The sequence below is a fragment of the Galleria mellonella genome, unplaced genomic scaffold, assembly GCF_026898425.1.
Source record: "Galleria mellonella isolate WM207_F2 unplaced genomic scaffold, CSIRO_AGI_GalMel_v1 utg261, whole genome shotgun sequence".
Taxonomy (NCBI): Eukaryota; Metazoa; Arthropoda; class Insecta; order Lepidoptera; family Pyralidae; genus Galleria; species Galleria mellonella.
Genome location: NW_026442057.1, coordinates 707,141 through 729,707, shown reverse-complemented (window position 1 = coordinate 729,707; position 22,567 = coordinate 707,141). Strand labels below are relative to the sequence as shown.

General features: G+C 35.7%; 1 protein-coding gene across 2 annotated transcripts in view; it reads left to right on the top strand.

The window, feature by feature from the left end:
• LOC113521055 (paired box protein Pax-5) overlaps positions 1 to 22,567 on the top strand; it is a 141,581-nt gene that overhangs the window by 31,061 nt on the left and 87,953 nt on the right. The window contains exons 2-3 of one of the 2 annotated variants that reach the window (XM_052894981.1): positions 20,591 to 21,188; positions 22,000 to 22,041. In XM_052894981.1, coding sequence (XP_052750941.1) covers positions 21,026 to 21,188; positions 22,000 to 22,041 — 205 coding nt within the window. In that variant the 5' untranslated portion in view covers positions 20,591 to 21,025. Of the gene's footprint in view, positions 1 to 20,590; positions 21,189 to 21,984; positions 22,042 to 22,567 lie in introns of both variants that reach the window. The other variant, XM_052894980.1, reaches the window with a different exon arrangement.

Sequence of the window (22,567 nt, the reverse complement as noted above, 5' to 3'; positions counted from 1 at the left end):
TAGGATGTTTTATTCCGGTCAATCAACTCTAACCCCGCCGAGCGGACAAAGTCGCGGGTAAAAACAAGCGAGTAATATGAATGAAGAGTTCATCCTTTCACCTCAAGGGTTAACAAACTTACCCTCAATGACATTTAGCCAACCGCGCAAAAAATCACGTGAGGGCGCACACGTGGCTATGTTGGTACACCTGTGCGGGTTAAGCGGGGTTATGTTATATTTGCAATGGGTTCCGTTATAGTTTTTTTTTTATTATTATTTGTTTATTTATAATTTAATCATAATTTTTAGAATTTATTTGTTTTATTTATTTTACACTTTATTACACCAACATTGTAGGACTTGTTGAAGAATTTTCAATAAATAATAGTGTAGGGGAGGAAAGGAATTGTTAGTAATGGAGACTGAGAATCCCATTGCTAGCAATATACCCAACCAGGTCCACCTCCTCGCGGTTCTCCCTGGAAACTATCATGGTTAATTCCTGACGAATTCATCATGATGGGCTAACTGGCCTGTTTTCATTCTCATCTATCACCCTTCACTGGTGCTCCGCCAGCGTATCCCGTTAGCGCAGGCGAGGTTACCATATCATTTTCACCCATCAAAAAAAAAATAATGTAGTACAAAAGGCGGTCCTATTGCTAAGCAATCTCTTCCAGACAACCTTTTGTTTTACTAATATCCTTTATTCATTTATTTCGGAGATGTTTTAAGAGGAAGGCTGCTGCCAATCCCTCGCCCTCCCTCAGCCGTCTGTTACGACACCCATGGGAAAGGAAGCGATGGCCTATTGTACTATATTAGTTATATATTATATTTATCTAATTAATATGAAAAGTTGACAAAACCTGTAGCCCAAGGCTGGTGGTGTTTCAACAAATTTGATTCTGATTAAACAAGTGTACACTCCCCCACGGTCAGTAGGGTTGGTACATTTGAAATTTAAATTTATTTAATAGCTCCGTGCAACAGGTGGTGTATGTATGTGGGAAACGGTTTTAGTTAGCATATCTGACATCTTTTCAATGTCTACCGCACGAGTCTAATATCTGTCGTTTAATAGTAATTTGGGAGAATTGTGTACAATTCTATCTATCTATCTATCCTATTTAAGAGCTGCGCTCTTGTCGGTGGAGCTGTTGCCACTCACTACGACTTTCAGCGAGTCTCTTCACCTCTTGATACGACACGACATCAACTCCTTCCTTGATCTGCCTGATGTAATTCTATTGTTATACGTATATATTTATTTATTTATTTTATTTCTATGTTACCATACCCTTACAGAATTCGACATGGTACAACAAACGGCATTAGTTTAGATTTTACAATAACAACTAGTAAATATTTCAGACCTTATGAATTCCGTCAGATGCGTACTTAATGAAACAAGTAAAATTGTTTAATGAAACAACAATATATGTGAAAGTTTGTGAATATATTTGTATATGTGGATGTTTGGTTGTTTATTATTCAATTATAATTAAATCGCTATATTATTTTTTATTTATTTTACTCTCTCTCTCTCTCTCTCTCTCTCTCTATATATATATATATATATATATATATATATATATATATATATATATATATATATATATATATATATATATATATATATATATATATATATATATATATATATATATTGGAGTACGAATGGCGATCTGATTGCTAAAGCAATCTGTCCAAACAAAGACCTTCTCTTTTTTATTTATTAGAACATTTCATATACCTACCAGAGGGAGACTTTGTACAAAAGTCGATTGCTTGGGTACCTCTGTCTCATTCATGATTCAACCGTAAAGCAGTTGTGTTTGCATGGCTGTGTTTCAGTTTGAAGGGTGGGATATGGCGTGAAATTACTGGGTACAGAGGAATAACACCTGAGTCCTCAGAAATGGCAACGCATGGGGGATATCATGGGCGAAACAGTATACTCTGTTATGTCCATGGTACTGCTCACGTCTATAGGCGACGGTTACCACTTTCCATCAGGTGGGCTTGTTTGCCATTCTAAGTTGTATAAAAAAATAACATATTACCCAAATTTAACTTTGTGACGTTGACAGACAAATTTCTAAAAATCATTGTTTTGGCTTTTATGTGTCTTATTAAGACCTCTTATATTATTTATTCTCATTTATTCTTAATAATTTCCTATAGACACACATACACAATTCCCATAGAGTGTTGATGTCAGGCAGGCGGCCGGTCGTAAAACTAAACTAAATCTTTTTGTAATATGTATAAAGACTATATTACGCCGACCCCAAATAATAATTGAGATAAGGGTAGGAAGATGATGATATAGACATACACAATTTGGTTACAATTTTATTATAATAGTAAGATTTCTTTATAATTCTATGCATTAAACTGAACAGTAGGCATATAATTAATTTTTAAATTTAGAACTGGAATTAGGTTTTTAAATTAAAGACTAACAGTTAATTTTTAAAATCCGAACTCGAATTTGAATATCGAACAAATCAGCAATTGACCGTAAATAAAAAAAATAACGTCTTCAACCCTAAGTTTTGGCGCGAACTATCGTTAGACGCGTGCGCGGGATTCCGTTACGTCAGGTGTCACGCCCCCTCCGCCCCGTCCACCCCGCGGCCCGCAGGTGGGTATAATGACCGGGAGCGGGCTACTCACCCCACAGGTCGTCATAGATTTAGGGGGTTTAGATCTTACCGACGGGCAAACGGCGACAGGCGGTAGCAATTGTCGGTTTGTATGTATTTTTGTTTGTATTCCTAATCTTTGGACAATAAAGTCGATGTGTAGAGAGGTTTTTTTTTCACTAGTCTTTGCTCGCGACTTCGTTTATATTTGGATGGTTTTAAAGAATATTATCATTTGTTTCTTGTATTGTTAAAAGTTTTGTAAGCATACATTGTATATTTTAATATAATAACTACCGGTTTAACTTACGTGTAATTAGATCGAAAAAAAACCTCGACTAGTTTCGGAATCCATTCGTTAGAGGCCAATTAGCCCATCATGATGAATTCATTAGGAATTAACCATGATATGGTAACCCCGCCTGCGCTAACGGGATACGCTGGCGGAGCACCAGTGAAGGGTGATAGATGAGAATGAAAACAGGCCAGTTAGTCCATCATGATGAATTCATCAGGAATTAACCACGATAGTTTCCAGGGGGAACCGCGAGGAGGTCGACCTGATTGGGTATATTGCTAGCAATGGGAATGTCAATCTCCATTACTAACAATCCCTTTCCCCCCATTTATAGTATTAGAATCTTTATGATTCTACTGATAGACTGTCTAGATGTTCTCTAAACATTTTATTATTTTGATTACTATCTATGGGTCCATACTATCACTTTCTATGGGTCTAATCTGTAAATTTATTCTTTGAGATAAAATAAGTTTTTCCAAATCGGTTTACAACTGACGGAGTTATGTGGAAACAAACATAAAAAAACATGTAACTGAATTACTATATTAACTAAATAATCGAATTTATATGTCCCATTCGTGTTTCTACCGTGAAGCAGTTGTGTTTGCATGGCTGTGTTTAAAGGGTGGGATATGACGTGAATTTACTGGGTACAGAGTAATAACATCAGAGTCCTCAGGAATGGCAACGCATGGGGGGTATCATGGGCGAGACAGTATACTGTTATGTCCATGGTACTGCTCATATCTATAGGCGACGGTTACCACTTTCCACCAGGTGGGCCGTCAGCTCGTTTGCCATTCTAAGTTGTATAAATAAAAAATAACAAGTAACTACTAAATATAAAAATGGTCCGTCCACCCACCTATTGAGTTATCAGCGATACGACGACATAGGCCATCGACCCCGTGACTAATTGCTTGATTGTAATACAATGGCGCAAAAACAAAACTCCTATTGAACAATTATGTACAGTTGGGGTGAAAAAAGTTGATAATTAACTAATATATTGGCAAAGGTCATTGTGTGAATCCCTATAGGCAAAACACACATACGTACATACATATCTGTCATGCCTGTCTCCCATCAGGGTAGGCGGAAACAATGGAACGCCAAATGGTTCGATTCAAACAAACCTCTTTCGCTTCCTCCACATTCATCAATCTTTTCATATACTTTTAATTTGGCCCTTCTTCAGCACGTCGCCTATTTGGACTTCTCCATTCATTCTTGCTCGATAAATCTCTTACCTATATGTATAGGTAAACGTATGTTCTTTTATGTAACTTAGAATGGTAAAGTAACTGACGGCCTACCTGATGGAAAGTGGTAACCGATGCCTATTGACATGAACAGTACCATGGACATAACAGAGTATACTGTTTCGCTAATGATACCCCTCATGTGTTGCCAATCCTGAGGACTCAGGTGTTATTCCTCTGTACCCTGTAAATTCACTGCCATGTCCCACCCTTCAAACCGAAACACAGCCATGCAAACACAACAGTTTTACGGTTGAAACACGAATGGGACAGAGGTACCCAAGCAAACGAGTTTTGTACAATGTCTCCCTCTGGTAATCATCGGTATAGTGTTGGGTGAATTTAGCTTACCAGAGGGAGACTTTGTACAAAAGTCGATTGCTTGGGTACCTCTGTCTCATTTGTGTTTCTACAGTGAAGCAGTCGTGTTTGCATGTCTGTGTTTCGGTTTGAAGGGTGGGATATGGCGTGAATTTACTGGGTACAGAGGAATAACACCTGAGTCCTCAGGAATGGCAACGCATGGGGTGTATCATGGGCAAAACAGTGAACTATGTTATGTCCATGGTACTGCTCATGTCTATAGGCTACGGTTACCACTTTCCATCAGGTGGGCCGTCAGCTTGTTTGCCATTCTAAGTTGTATAAAAAGAAACATACATAAATAACATAAAATGTAATTAATGTATTCCTTCTACTATATAATAAGTATATATTTACAAAAGCAAAATAAGTAAAGTATTTCTATTAATTGTCAAGTGTCAATAATTCAAGCCGTGATTAGACAGACAGATGGCGCTGTTAAAATGTCAGTTATTTTAAAAAAGGAATCGACGAATACAAATGACATAATAACGCAGTACCTCTCAGAAGAAAGCCAGTAAATACGTTTGAGATAAGACAGGAAACGTTAAAGTGAGGGTTGTTGACGCGGGAACTATAAACGGTTGTACTTTTTAACCGTTGTGTTTGTAGGTTAGTTTGCAATTATAGGGAAAAAGCATGAAAACAAAAGGTATGTTAAATAAAAGCTTGTATTTTTTTTTATACAGCTTAGAATGGCAAACGAGCTGACGGCCCACCTGATGGAAAGTGGTAACCGTCGCCTATAGACATGAGCAGTACCATGGACATAACAGAGTATACTGTTTCGCCCATGATATCCCCTATGGGTTGCCATTCCTGAGGACTCAGGTGTTATTCCTCTGTACTCAGTAAATTCACGCCATATCCCACCCTTCAAACCGAAACACAGCCATGCAAACACAACTGTTTCACGGTTGAAACACGAACGGGACATAGGTACCCAAGCAAACGACTTTTGTACAAATTAAGATTGTGTTCTACAGAAAAATAAACGACTTTAATTATGGCACAACCAATTATGTTGATTTAAGAACTAAATTACTGAATCGATTTTGATAAAATTTGTATGAAAACAATTGATAGGTACAGAAGATTGGTACCATGTCTATAAAATGGCTACGGGACCAATCTCTAAGTATACCTTTATAGATTAAATAAGAAAGATTTCCCAGAACTGTTTATAAACTAATGGAGTTATGAAGTAACAAACAAACATAAATTCAATTGAATTGAGAGGATCCTTTTTTAAGAAGTCTGTTAAAAAAATATGTAAGTCAAAGCGAGATATTGTATAAAAGTCGTCTGCTTGGGTACTTCTGTCCCATTCGTTTTATACCGTTTCGATTTGATAAATAAGATGCGGATGTAAAATTACAGGCTATAGAGGCATAATACCATGGTCCTCAAGAATGGTAAGGCATGAATTGTTACATGTATTGCGTACAGTGTGTGTGTTTACTGGTCGACCTCCACGCGGTTCCCGCTGGGAACTATCGTACTTATTTAGCGTTGAAATCGTTAGATGAGCTAACTGACCTGCCTTTTCTTCCTCACCTATCACCTGTCACTGGTGCTCCGCCAGTGTATCCCGTTAGCGCAGGCGGAGTTACCATACCATTTTCACCCATTAAAAAAAACACATATAGAATATTTGATATAGTGATTTTTTTTTATGGGTGATAATGGTATGGTAGCCCCGCCTGCGCTAACGGGATACGCTGGCGGAGCACCAGTGAAGGGTGATAGATGAGAATGAAAACAGGCCAGTTAGCCTGTCAAGATGAATTCATCAGGAATTAACCATGATAGTTTCCAGGGAGAACCGCGAGGAGGTCGACCTGGTTGGGTATATTGCTAGCAATGGGATTCTCAATCTCCATTACTAACAATCCCTTTCCCCTCTGATATAGTGATTCAAGCGAACAAAGCCGCGGCTAACATCTATGTTTGTAAATAACTACGCAGTGATTTAGGATATTGGATCGGAAACAAACGGATAGAGGCTTGATGACGCTGTGACCTTGCGCTTGCGCATGCGCCGCCGCCGGCGCGGCGCACCTTCCCTAATTATGTACGTACCTATCTCTAGTTATACGCGGAAATTGTCAATCCTATAAACAACTATTTAGATACACTTAATGAACGTCAATTACTTTTTTCAACCGACTTCCAAAAAGAGGTTTTCAATTCGTTTGTATTTTTTTTTCATGTTTGTCACCTCATAACTCCGTTAGTTCTATTAATAAATAGAATTTTTTTTATCTGAAAGGATATTGTCAATTACATTAAAAAAAAATATTTACCAGAGAGAGACTTTGTACAAAAGTCGATTGCATGGGTACCTCTGTCCTATTCGTGTTTCTACCGTGAAGCAGTTGTGTTTGCATGGCTGTGTTTTGGTTTGAAGGGTGGGATATGGCGTGAATTTACAGGGTACAGAGGAATAACACCTGAGTCCTCAGGAATGGCAACGCATGGGGGTATTATGGGCAAAACAGTATACTCTGTTATGTTCATGATACTGCTCATGTCTACAGGCGACGGTTACCACTTTCCATCAGGTGGGCATCAGCTTGTTTGCCATTCTAAGTTGTATAAAAAAATATATAGGTATTCCTATACTTATCTCAGGCACCAGTCTCTCACAATTATATATTTATAATTTGATTACTTTAATATAAGCATATCCCATTGTGTTTCACTGTGATGTATTGTGAAGAGAGAATAAATCTATTTATTATTATTATTATTAATTTACATATATACATACATACATATCTGTCACGCCTGTCTCCCATTAGGGTAGGCAGAAACAATGGAACGCCAAATGCTTCGATTCAAACAAACCGCTTTCGCTTCCTCCACATTCATCAATCTTTTTATACACGCTCGCCGGTTGCGGGTACTTTTAATTTGGCCCTTCTTCACCACGTCGCCTATTTGGTCGACATACGTCCGTCTAGGGCGGCCCCTACCGACATCTCCATTCATTCTTGCTCTATAAATCTCTTTCGTAATTCTTCTTTCATCCATCCTCCTATTATTAATTTATATATATATATATATATATATATATATATATATATATATATATATATATATATATATATATATATATATATATATATATATATATATTAGCTAAATTAGCTAGTTTAACGATAACGTCAACTGGTCAACGAAAACAATACATTTCTCTGATAGAAAGTGCAAACGTAACATAATATGTACTTCATTGGCAACATTTACGTAATATAACCCACAAAACTAAGATACACAATATAAGTGCTAGTTCACACGGCTCCCACGTTCCAATGTCTAGGCCGGCCGTGTGAACACGGCCTAACAATATGGCTGCATTATTATGTCACGTTGGCGCGAAAGGAAAAATGCTCTCACTCACTTTTAGGGGTCAATGGCATTTACATATATTATTAAATTTAATGAAACTGTATGTAAAAGGGGAAATTATTTAAGAAAAATTTATATGGAAGATCCTAACAAGACCGATAGTTGCCAAAATGGTTTTTAGAAATTTTATCTCTCTTTCTGTCTGATCGTCTAGATGTTTGTTCCGGTATCATACAAAAACTGCTGCACCAAATTTGATGCCGTTATTTGTAATAAAAAGGGACTAATGTTGAGACATTTATAGCCGGTGGCCGTCAGGATGAATTAACGATTCTAAAGATAGCCCATACATCAAACTTTGTTCAGGCATTTAGAAGATATGATGGAATTAAGAAACTCATATATGTTCATACTCAGCATCATTATGGTATCAATTGTTAATCATCCACTGCCGAATATAGATAGTTAGATAGATAAGTAGATAGATAGATAGATACTCTTCATTGTTTCCTCCAAAAGATTACAATAGTAAACTTATTATAGATGCAAACAATTACAAGAAATAATCACAGTGAGAAAACAATGGGCGACCTTATCGCTAAGAGCGATCTCTTGCAGGCAACCTTTGGATGGAGAGGAATAATTATAAACAGTTTGATCGGAGGCACGATGAAAATTCTATCATTTCTAATTATATATATATATATATATATATATATATATATATATATATATATATACATGTATCTATATATGTATATATATATATATATTATATAGGCCTCTCCTTCTCTCCCTTGTAGAATTTTGCTAGTAGTTCCAAAACTTGGTAGCCGGATTGGCAGAATGGTAATGTTTTAAGACCCTGTTACCCATCCCTCGAATATTAAGATACCTTAATCGCCTCTTACGGCACCCACGAGAAAGGACAGGCTGATCCATTTCATCACACAGCAGTGAACGTTAATAGGCCAGCAACAAGCAGCACCCGTTCACTAGTATGACGGATGAACCAACCTTCATTTCGTGTATCATCAACTCAACCATTATCCGTCCACTGCTGTACATAAGCCTCCCCATAGACTGCCATAAGAACGATCCTGAGCCACCTGCATCCACTGACTCCCTGCAATGTATTTGAGGTCGTCACTCCATCTAGTGGGGGGTCATTTCGTTATAATAAGTCTTTATAAGCTAATTCCAAACAATTATTGCTCTTTTTCTAAACTATACTGGGTGGTATGAATCGATTTTATAGATCATCGCCTCTCGATGTTACAATCACAAACAAATGAGCTTTGTTCTCAGAGTCACGATTAATCGATATTATAAATCGATTAGTGTTGTCTTTATATCGATTACGGGATCAATGATTTTTTTTTAACGGGTGATGATGGAATAGTAACCGCGTTTGCGCTATCGGTATACGCTGGCGGGGCACCAGTGACGGATGATAGGTGAGAATGAAAAAACAGGTCAGTTAGCCTATCGTGATGAATACATTTGGAATTCAGCACGATGGTTTCCAGGGGGGACCACGTGGAGGTCGACCTGTTTGGGTATATTGGGGTCCTTAGTCTTCATTATTAACAATCCCTCCCGCAGCGGGATCAATGATTATGTATGATTATAAATTTGTATAGAAGTGCTATTTTTTATACAACCTAGAATGGCAAACAAGCTGACGGTCCACCTGAATGAAAGTGGTAACCGTCGCCTATGTGAGCAGTACCATAGACATAACAGAGTATACTGTTTCGCCCATGATACCCCCCATGCGTTGCCATTCCTGAGGACTTAGGTGTTATTCCTCTGTACCCTGTAAATTCACGCCATATCGCACCCTTCAAACCGAAACACAGCCATGCAAACACAACTGCATCCGGGGAAAGGGATTGTTAGTAATAGAGACTGAGAATCCCATTGCTAGCAATATACCCAACTAGGTCGACCTCCTCGCGGTTCCCCCTGGCAACTATCATGGTTAATTCCTGATGAATTTGTCATGATGGGCTAACTGGCTTTTTTTTAACTGTTTTCATTCTCATCGATCACCCTTCACTGGTGCTTCGCCAGCGTATCCCGTTAGCGCAGGCGGGGTTACCATACCATTTTTACCCATCAAAAAAAAGAAAACTGACCTTCTATCATTCTTCACTGGTACCCCGCCGGTGTATACCGTTAGCGCGGATGGTGTTACCATCCCATTATCACTTATTAAAAAAAACCCTCGATCAATTAGTTTCCTTTATATATATATATATATATATATATATATATATATATATATATATATATACAAACATAATGTAGTACGTGTATATCAAATTTTATAGTAATTGGTTAAGCCGTTAAGACGTTAACAAGTAACAAACAAACACACTTTCACCTTTATAATATTAGTAAGGATTGTTTGTTCCACTTATTATGTAAGTTTATTACTATGAGGTACCCACGTTATTCTCATTGCTTTGCATACACGGAAATTACCCTAAAAGTGATAATAATATATCGTCACGCAATGCTTGCGTGGGGTGAGTTTGACCATCGGAATGTGCGGGGTCAACTCGCAATCATTCCATAATTAAACGGGGTCGAAATTACCAATTATCATTTTTAATGTGTGAATTTCCCTTACTATTAGTTTTTTTATAATTTTCCTGTTTCCAATCGAGTGAGTTTGTTTCGAGATTGTTCAAAGAGAATGTGATGTGTGTCAGCGTCGCTCTTAAAACATGTCTGAAGCCTAACTGCGGTTGCCAATCCTCCTGTCAAGCGTGGCAACTACTGGCTAAACCCTTCAAGGGGAAGGCATGTGTTCAGCAGTGGACGGTTAAGGGCTGATATGATGATGATAAATAGACAGATATCCTAACATAAATGTGAAAGTGAGTTTGTTTGTTTGTTACCTTATAGTGTTTTAATACTATGAAATTTAGTATACACGTACTTTATGGGACGGCGAAAGGTATTGGCTACTTCTAACCCGACTACTAAACATATCCCGGTCACACGAACGAAGTCGCGGGTAAAAGCTAGTTAATATAATAAATATTAAAGTTTGTAACGATGGATGGATGGATGAATGTATTTTAAAGAAATTTGGTACAAGGATAGGTTATATCTTAAATTATTATATAGGATTATATTTTGATTAATGCGGGCGAAGCTGCGAGTTTTATTAGTGAATCATCATCATCATCATTTCAGCTATAATCCGTTCACTGCTGGACATAAGCCTCCCCCATAGACTGCTAAAAAGCAGTCTTGAACCACCTCCTTCCATTGACTCCCTGCAATTCACTGCTAGAAAATGTTCTTTAAAAATTTTTTGTAACATCAGCAGGTGATTACACTATTTAAATCTTATTAAAAAACTAAAACTAATAAAATAATGAATTGTGAAGTCATTAAAATGATGATGTATGAATGAATGAAAATTTTGTTATTTCTTTCAAAAAATTATACAGATAATAAATATATAATAATATGAACATAAAAAATTATTTACATAACTTGATAACCTTTTTTATTCTGTTTAATTAAATTAACGAATCCTATTTCGCTTTTACTGTTGATGACAGTAGAGAAATACAGTCAAGTTAAAATGTCCTTCTTTTTGAAGTCGGTTAAAAAAGATAAACGACCAATTTAAAGAAAAGGATTTTTCAATTCCAATTTTCCAATTCGGTTGCATTTTTTTTTATGTTTGTTACCTCATAACTCCGTTAGTTATAAACCGATTTGTAAATTTCGATTTTTATCTGAAAGGATATACTTACAGATTATTGTCATACAAATTTTATCAAAATCGATTCAATAGTTTAATTTTTAAATCAAAATAACACGTTTTACCACAAAAGAACGAAACGACATGAGGTCGATATTTTTTACGGAACTCGAATCTTTTTAAGAAATATAGTTTCGAGTTTTTAATACCAATGGTAGTGGTAACGTCCAACCCTCTAATAGCGCACTACTCGTTGTTACCTGCGCTTGCGCAGGGGCTAAAGCAAATCTACCGGAAAATTGCTATTGTTTACAAATAGCTCATTTCTACCTTTCCACTGTTATGTTACGCTCCGTTACCGAGGGTTGCGAAAGTGATCGAATTGTTACGGATTTGTATGTTTGAATTTGGACGAGATCTCCTTAACTATACATATATATCACCATCATTATCATCATCATCATATCAGCCGTTAAATGTCCACTGCTGAACATAAACCTTTCTCTTTATGGGAGAGGCCTAGAGTTGTCACGCTTGGCAGGTGTGTTTGGCAATCGCAGTTAGGCGTTTGGTTATGTTTTAAGACGCTGCTGCCGATATCCCTCATATACGAGTATATATATATATATATATATATATATATATATATATATATATATATATATATATATATATATATAAAAATATATATATATATATATATATATAAAAAGATATTGTACCCTATATCCTTTTTTATCCTATATATTCCATCCCGTTAAGGCGCTATAAGGTAACAAACAAACTCACTTTCGCATTTTTAAAAATATCTGTCTATCTGTCACTTTTATTAATCGTGTTACTGTTTAAACAACTGTTTAAAACTAAAAGTTTGTGAGGTATTTTAGATATTCGGTTTGAAGGGTGGGATATGGCTTTGTACCCTGTAAAGTACAGAGGAATAACACCTGAGCCCTCAGGAATGGCAACGCATGGGGGGTATCATGGGCGAAACAGTATACTCTGTTATGTCCATGGTACTGCTCATGTCTATAGGCGACGGTTACCACTTTCCATCAGGCGGGCCGTCAGCTTGTTTGCCATTCTAAGTTGTATAAAAAGAAAAGTCGAGTGTATGTCACTCTTTCACACAAAACCTACTGAACGGATTGGAATAAAATTTGTCATTAATAAAATTAAAAATGTAAATATCAGTTTGTTTGTAACCTCCTAACGTAATAGCTCGACCGAACATCATGAAACTCCGCCTAAGCCTCTTTTTTATTCCGGCCACGCGGACGACGTCGCGTGTATAAACTAGTCATTTGTATGTATGAAACTGAAATAGCAGATTGTAATAAGATTGGCAAATAATAAAACCTGTGTTAAATAGGCAATGACCTTGTGTGCTTATGTCATCTCGCCGAAACGAAGCGACCCGGGTCGTTATCGCTGTATACGCCAGTAGGGTGACCATGGCTACGCACTGTAACAGATTTCTTTTCAATTTTTTTTTAATAATTTTAATTTAAAAAACAGACATTTGAGAGAGTAACTGTTGAGTTTCTATGCACATTCTGTACACAGAGGGAGACTTTGTACAAAAGTCGATTGCTTGGGTACCTCTGTCCCATTCGTGTTTCTACCGCGAAGTCTCAACGGGTCAACTTTTTTACAGCTGATTGTCAAATTAGCTGACCCGTTTTTTTATCATTATCCTATATACTTACGCACATAATATATCTTGACGTGTCTATATATAATTATATAATAAATAAAATGACTGTTTACGCATTAAAAAGAAGCAAAAATTATAAAACAAAATAAATATAGAATTTATAAAGAAATCACTCATAACTATTTATCACGCAATATTGTATGAAAAAGTTAACCCGAATTTCACTAAGCATGTGTATGGAAACACTCGTATCTGTATAATCTAAGGTATCTAATAAATAAAATAAAAAAAAATAGATATTAATAAAAAAAAAAATAGGGCCAGGAAAATGGCCACGGTAAAAAAATAACGTATGGGCACCACGTCCATAATGAAGTACACCTTTGTCTAACATTTAGTTCGGCGTAACAATTATACAGCCGGTTCAATGTCACCTTTTTTTGTGTATCCACAAATACGCCGCCATCTTGGATTTGGGACCGATAAATTTTTAAGCTTCGATGAAAAATTCTCATGTGAAAATAATGCTATAAGGATATTTTGATTGAAACTCAAATCAGCTTTATTTAAATACACTTGTTTACAAGCACGTTTTTAATCGTAATTCTTTTACGAATGCAGAGTTCGGAATGTTATTTCCTGTTGAGAAGAGCCCGCAAGAAACTCAACAGTTCAACTCTTTTAAATCTCTGTTAACATTATGTCTATTTATTTAAACGTGCTATGTCTAAAATTACATGGTCGTTAAAATAAGAGTTTTATATTAAATGGTACGGTAATGGTTACGTTTAATGCCCTTTATTACCTATATGTATGTACTGTTTCCTGATATCATCATTTCAACCATTATCCGTCCACTGCTGTACATAAGCCTCCCCCATAGACTGCCATAAGAACGATCCTGTTTCGCATCCATGACTTCCTGCAATGGATTTCCATTCAGTGGAGGACACAGGAATGGGAATTATTTTCGTATAGACATGAGCAGTACTATGGACATAACAATGTATTTTTTTTCGCCCATGATTTTTGTTTTTTTAGACATCAGGAATGGCAACTATTTTGTATCAATTAAAGTCAATTTTGTGAAACAAAATGTATTTTTTTTTTGCTTATGATATTATTTTCTAATCTTATTTATTACTTTTAAAACTGATATTTTATTACTTTTAAAATTAGTTTCCAAAAAAAATTACAAATAAATACAAAAACGCTGGTAGCCATTTTTTCTCCGTAACAATATCTGTGAAGGCGTTAATACATTATTATTTTATAGTTATTCTATGGGTGTGAGACATGAGGTCGTTTCCCACGGGGTGTCGTTAAGGTTTTTTACCTTGTTATGGTCACCATTGATTTGGTTTTTCACATGCATGATTAGTATGTACTTATGAATAAGATTTTTATTTATCTGTTATCTTCACGCGAGGTTGTTAAGGGGTGGACAGGTGGCAAGCTTACGACCATTGTAACTGGTAGTTGGGGAATCAGTTAAAAAAAAATAATTGAAATAAATAATATAGTAAATTATAATAATATTATAAAGAAGAAATATTTGATTGTTTGTTTGTTTGTAACTTAAAAACTAATCAATCGTTTTTTTTAATTCTTTCTCCTATATCAACGAGTAATATAGGCTGTATGTTATTTTCGGAAATTCTATCTTTTTTTTTAATTTTTTATACTACTTAGAATGGAAAACAAGCTGACGGCCCACCTGATGCAAAGTGGTAACCATCGCCTATAAACATGAGCAGTACCATGGACATAACAGAGTATACTGTTTCGCCCATGATACCACTCATGCGTTGCCATTCCTGAGGACTCAGATGTTATTCCTCTGTACCCAGTAAATTCATGCCATATCCCACCCTTCAAACCGAAACATAGCCATGCAAACACAATTACTTCACGGTTGAAACACGAATGAAAGCCGGGTAGGATCCCTACATACATACATTTATAAAATCATTTACTGATTATCAACACAGCAAAAAATACTAATTCTGGTACATCAGCCGTTAATTGTCCACTGCTGGACATAAGCTTCTCCCTTGGGAAGTTTTGCCAATAGTTGCCAGATTTGGCAGGCGGATTGGCAACCGTAGTTCAGACTTTGGTGATGTTTTAAGAGGGCCGCTGCTGCCCATCCCTCGCTCTCCCTTAGTCGTCTCTCACGACACCCACGGAAAAGGAAGGGGTGGCCTATTTTATGCCGGGACCACATGGAACAATTCATTAATACATATAACATACAATATTAGAATTATATTATAAACTCAAGGTTAGTCAAACCAGTATATAAAAAACGTTGTATGAATCGAAAAAAAAACTTACAATAATTTTTTCCCAGCAAATTGAAAGCGTGCAAATACGCGGACAAAAACTAGTATATAACATACAAGTAATTGGCCGTAAGCAATATGTAGGGAAATATACAAAATTATATATTTATATATAAGAGATATACATCGGCGGACGTGCGAATCAACGTGGCGATCAGCGCACACGGGATACGACGCCGCGGTTAAGTCCGACGATAAAAAAATAAAACTATTTAAATTTAGAAGCTGTTTGTAATTTCAACCACTTAATATCGGTTTTAATAATTAAAAAAAAAATATTAATTATACTTGAATTGTCGAACAGTAATATAAATAAATCTTGTACCGTTTGCTAGTCTGTATTAATACGAATTTGTAATTGTAAAAAATATAAATTTGTGTAACGGTAATTTAAATAAGCTTATTGCCGTTTGCTAATATGTGTTAATACGAATTTGTAATTGTAAAAAATAGAAATTTGTGTAACGGTAATTTAAATAAGCTTATTGCCGTTTGCTAATCTGTGTTAATACAAATTTGTAATTGTGAAAATTATAAATTTGTGTTAATAAATAAAATAATAAAAAACCTGTGTATCAGCATTATAAGAATATTTAAAATAAACACATTTTTGGTTTCATTACGTGTCTATTAACATATTTATCCATTCTTAATTGTGCTAAACAACCAGCAGACTGAGGAGGTCAAGTCCATTAATTAACAAAAAAAACTTAATATAATATATTAGGATATATTGTTTTATTGAATTCGATCGGATTAATTTAAAAAACGAACTATACTAACATACGGCCATTATGGGTTCTGCCCCCAAATGTTCTTAGCATGCTTCTTCGAAACACATCGTATCCAAATGTGTGGCAAGTATTGTTATTGTTGTTTAACAATACCTCTTCTGGTCTAGATTTTATATAAAAATTCATTGAATCAAACAAAATGCACGAACACATCGTACGTCACTCGAATACTTCACGCAATGTGATTTGTGTCACGCACTGTGTGACACGCGTACTACATTCGCGGTGCGCATACGCAACTCTTTGTACTGTATCAATACGAGTAGACAAGAATACGAAAATATCGACGTGAACGATAATTAAAAAAAATATATATTAACATAAATTCTAATAAGAAATGTCTCTAGTTTATACACGCGTTTATAATTAAGGTCATTGAATTTTGGTATAAAAAAAATGATATTTTTATATTTTACACTTTTCTTTTTTTTTATGTAACTTACAATGGCAAAAAAGCTGATGGCCCACCTGATAAAACGTGGTAACCTGGCTATAGACATGAGCAATACCATGGATATGACAGAGACATAACATTTTATATGCTATTTCGAAATTTTGTATTATAAATTTTGTATTATACATTTTTTTTTTACAATTTTTTTAAGGATTGAAAAAAGTAAATTCTCTATTCGATAGTATGTTTATGTATGTTTATAAATTGTAGAAGACATATTTTCCTTATGCTTATTTCTTCCCTTTAATATTTTTTCCTTTTTTTTTTATTAATATTACTAAAGTGCGTTTTAAATACAATCAACAGAATTAAATCTCAGATTAGTTCATGATAAATTTGAATTTTAATTAGATTAAAAAAAAAATATTTTTAATTCGAGACATATTTGCATATAACTTTTTTTTTTATGTAAATGCAAATCTAAAATATTTTATATCTATAATTATGTATAGAGAAAATATACAGTTTTTTTTTTTTTTTTATTTTATTTTAATAAAATAATAAAGTATTGTTTACAAATTTACATCTGTTTCATCGATCTAGTCTTGCTGACTAACGAAGTCAACAAGTTGAATTAATTAAACTATGAACGTATTTAATTGTAACTTTCTAGCGTTGAAGTGATTCAAATCAGCACTCGTAATTACTTCGAAGCAAAAATAAACAAATGCCTTTCTCTTTTTGGTTAAAAAAAATCAAGTTAATTAAATTGTACAATCTCTCCTACTTATCATTGTAGAATTTAAAAAATATATATGTGCACGACTATAATCTCAAATGAGGTTTTTTTTCTACCGTGAAGTAGTTGTGTTTGCATGGCTGTGTTTCAGTTTGAAGTGTGGGATATGGCAGTGAATTTACAGGGTACAGAGGAATAACAGCTTAGTCCTCAGGAATGGCAACGCATGGGGGAGTGTGTCATGGGCGAAACAGTATACTCTGTTATGTCCATGGTACAACTCATGTCTATAGGCGACGGTTACCGCTTTCCATCATGTGGGCCTGCTTGTTTGCCGTTCTAAGTTGTATATAAATAAAAAGTAAGAATTAAAAATCTTCAGACGTATCGTGCAGACATAGTGGCGTGTGCGCCGTACATTTATTGTTAAGAACGATTCTCACAGCCTCGTAGTGGCCATTCTGTGCTTTGTTAGGTGGTGACTCACTCTGCTCATGTTAGTAACTTTAAATCCAATTCTTTATTAATTTAGTAAACACTAGCTAATTTCCCGTGGCTTTACACGTGTGCAACAGTATATAAAATATCATGTGTATTAAGGTTAGGATATAATCTATCCTTATACCAAATTTAATTCAAATCTGTTCAGCTATTTAAGAGGAACCAACCGGAACTGCAGTTAGTCTTTGGTGATGTTCGAAGAGGGACGCTGCTGCCTATTCCTCGACCATTAATTCCCTTAGTTGCCTCTTACGATATCTATGAGAAAGGAACGGGTGGCCCATTCATTTTATTATCACTGTTATATATTTAGTTTCGGCTCTAATATAAATGCATCATCATCATCGGCATCATATCAGCCTTTAACTGTCCACTGCTGAACATAAACCTCCCCGTGGGGGGGTTTGCCGATAGTTGCCACGCTTGGCAGACGAATTAGCAATCGCAGTTACATTTTGGAGATGTTTTAAGGGGGACGCTCTTGCCCATCCGTCACCCTCCCTTAGTCGTCTCTTAAGATACCCACGGGAAAGGAAGGGGTGGCCTGTTTTACGCCGGGACCACACAGTATTAGTAACAGCGAAGTACTAAATAAATGTTTATTCTTTCTTCCTTCTTTCTTTCACAATACGAAAGAATTATACCTACCTACTACATCTATAAATTTGACGTATAAAAACTCGAATCGTCAACGTTTTTGAGGTAACAACGCCTCTCACTGTCCATCGTTGCTGTACCTAAAAACATACCTCCATTTAATGCACAAAGCATTTGAATATATGAACAAAAGGCTTCCTGTGGGAGCGGCAGCAACGAGAAACGCACTGTCGGGACGTTTGTTGCCGCTGAGCTACGAAATATAATAATATAAGCAACGAAATGTGGACAATTCGCGACCTACGTTCACCGTAACAGTGACAATCGACTAATTCCTGTGGATATTTTCAAGGCACGTTCTCCCACGCACAACCATTCTTTGGAATCAACTTCCAGCAGCAGTATTTCCGAACCGATACGACAACATAACCTTCAAGAAAAGAGTATAATCCTTTTTAAAAGGCCGTCAGCACACCTGCAATGCCTTTAGTGTTGTGGGCGATCATGGGCGGCGGTAGTCACTTACCATCAGGTGAGCCGCATGCTCGTTTGCCCCCTGTGTTGTAATATATATATATATATATATATATATATATATAAACATAATACTTCTTATAGTATATAATACTATAAGAAGTATTACTTATCAACGCATATATACATATGTGATGAGAAATTAATGAACTCACTGTTTCCATTAATTTCTCGTTACATATGCATATATGTAGATATTAATATGCCCAATTAAAAAATAAACAATTTTATGCCATATCCAATAATTTATAAGCTCATTGTGTCTAAAACAGAAAACAATGCCCAGCTCGGTCTCGGAAAATAGGAGATTTTGTTTAAATAATAGATACACATTTTATTTGCAAAACGGATGCACGCTTTGATTTACGTCGCCGAGTGTGTGCACAAGAACGTAGCTCTTTATTATAATTTTTGCAAAAATTTAAGAAAAAAAAAAATGTTGATATAAAAACAACATAAATATTTTTTTTCTTAGCCTTTACATTAAAAAAAATAAATATCATAAACAATCTAGCCGTGTGGTCTCGGCGTAGAATGGGCCACTACTTCCTTTCTCGTAGGTGTCGTAAGAGGCACCAACCTCCCTCTTAAAACATTCCCAAAGACTAATTGTGGTTGCCAACCCGTTTGCTATTCGTGGCAACTATTGACAAAACCCCCTTATGGAGGAGGTCTATGTTCAACTGTGGATAGTTAGTTATTAATATATTAAATAAATAATAATAAATAATCTAGTTTTAACATTAGGTTAATATAAAAATAGATGTATAAAAATACAAAATATTTAGTAGAGACTTTATCATTTCTATGTTATTTTTAAAATAGCAGTTAAAAATAAAATTCACACATATGCTTTTTATATGTTTTTTTTTTTTATACAACTTAGAATGGCAAACAAGCTGACGGCCCACCTGATGGAAAGTGGTAACCGTCGCCTATAGACATGAGCAGTACCGTGGACATAACAGAGTATACTGTTTCGCCCATGATACCCCCATGCGTTGCCATTCCTGAGGACTCAGGTGTTATTCCTCTGTACCCTGTAAATTCACGCCATATCCCACCCTTCAAACCGAAATACAGCCATGCAAACACAACTGCTTCACGGTAGAAACACGAGTGGGACAGAGGTACGCAAGCAATCGACTTTTTTACAAAGTCTCCCAATGGTATGTATCACTATATACTTGTAAACATTAATGCATTGCGGAAAGTCGATGGATGCAGGTGGCTTGGGACCATACCTTGTGGCACTATATGAGGGAGGAAGGGAACAGACAATGGCTGATATGATGATGATGAAGTAATCATTAATAATAATCACATTGTGATTTTTTCTAAAGAAAAAAAAAACATATTTCAAAATATACTTCTTTTTTTTTACAGGTACAAAAATGGTGATGCAACGACAGAAAATCCGCAAGAGAACGCGGTGAGGCGAAGCAAGAGGAAAAAACAACTAATATAACGATGTGACAGTACGGTGACAAACAATTAGGACACTTCGTAAACTTTTAACTAGAAAAAAGAACCAAAAATACTCTCACGATTCTCCTAACTTAGCTTCGTAAGCAGAATATTCAATAAGTGCCAACGATCAGTGCAAACACCCTATTAAAAAAAAAAAAAAAAACATATAAAAAGAACATTAACTAGTGTTATTTTTCAACGAACAGTTTAACGCAACGATAAGAAACTAAAATTAAATAACACAGTGCCACATCTCTATACTGCCAAGTGAAAAACGCGTTATTGAGAAAAAAAAACTGGTTATTTTTAACTGTTAATTGTTATTGTTAGAAAAGTGATGTGCTTTTGAGAATGGATCTGCACGCTCCACCGTTAGTTGTTCACGGTTATGAGCCCCATGCTCCGTTGTTGGAAGTTGAGGGTCTGGACCCTCATAGTCCACAGCAGAAGGTCTTAATTCACGCCCCAACTCTTCAAAGTCAAGAGTTGATGAGTAATGACCATCGGAATGGAGGTGAGTTGATTTTTATATTATGTAAATTTGTTTATTTTCATGCCAGATCTCTTATGAGGTAGGCAGAGAGTATCGAGCGGCGGCGAGTAAAGGTCTCTATCCTTTCACATCTCTTGCGTCAACCAATTTTATAATTCATCTCAGTTGTTAAGAGCGCATTACAGATTTTTAATAACTTAGTATCAAGTGAGTCCCCCCCGTCCTCAGGCCAGTCATGTGACTTTTAACTAACTAAAATTAACTTTTATTGTAAAGAAGATAACCTTACTAGAAGGAAAGGAAGGCAATAGGAGGTTAAAGAGGAAGACCGAGAAATAACTACATGGGACAGATAAAGAAAAAACTAGGTGCCATGTCGTATAGCAAGGTCAATGATATCGTCTGGAATATAGCTGGTTAGAAGAGAATGCATGAATTAGTTGCCCCGTGAAGAGAAAACTCTAAAATGAGAAGAGAGATTGTAAAACGCAACAGGTGTTTTTGCCCGTTCTTATAAGTTAAAATTGTATTCCGAATGGGCACTAGGATCATAAAAGAATATTAATTAAAAATGTTTATAATTATGTTTACTTGATTAAAAAATATTTTTATCTCTTTTAACTGGACAATGAATAACGCTGCAGAGTACCATTAAAAGGGGTTAAGAATTCATCAGGATCCACGATGTTTTCAGGGGTGGCCGCGTGGAGGTCGACCTGTCTATTGCCAGCAAAGACTAGCGTAGCGTTACTAACAGTCCCTCCCCTCTCCGACAATAGTAGTTGTATTGAGAGCAGATGTGTCTGATCTGACGTAGAGTATGACTTTGCAGATGAGCAGTACCACGCCCACAGCAGCAACCAGAGCAGCGATGGTGAGTACCGTACAATTTTCATTCTATTTCTTTGGACATAAGCAGATGCTAATTTTAAACGATTTAAAAAATGAAGGTTCTATGTTCGACTGTATGTTGTTTATTAAGTGATTAAAAATAAAAGAAGAGATTATAATTCGACGTTATTTTAGTATGAATGAATAGAAACGCGTCATTGTTCCCTTCGAAGAATGATACAGATTATAAATATTAACATTATGTACACAAACAAAAAAATATTAAAAATGCAAGATATAGATGCAACAATGGGCGGCCTTATTGCTAAACAGCAACATCTCTTCCTAGCAACCTTACAATGGAAAGGAACTTTGTACCAATTTTGATGATTCTTCGTGTAACACATTACATATTGTTTAATTATCCAAAACTATGATATATAATAGTTGACTTACTCGCATAATATGAATTATGCAAGCGTAATGACCCTAAAATTGCAGGCGTTTATAGGCTGCAGTAATTGCTTATCATCAGGTGGGCCTTATGCTTGTTTGTCGCCTTAGTGGTA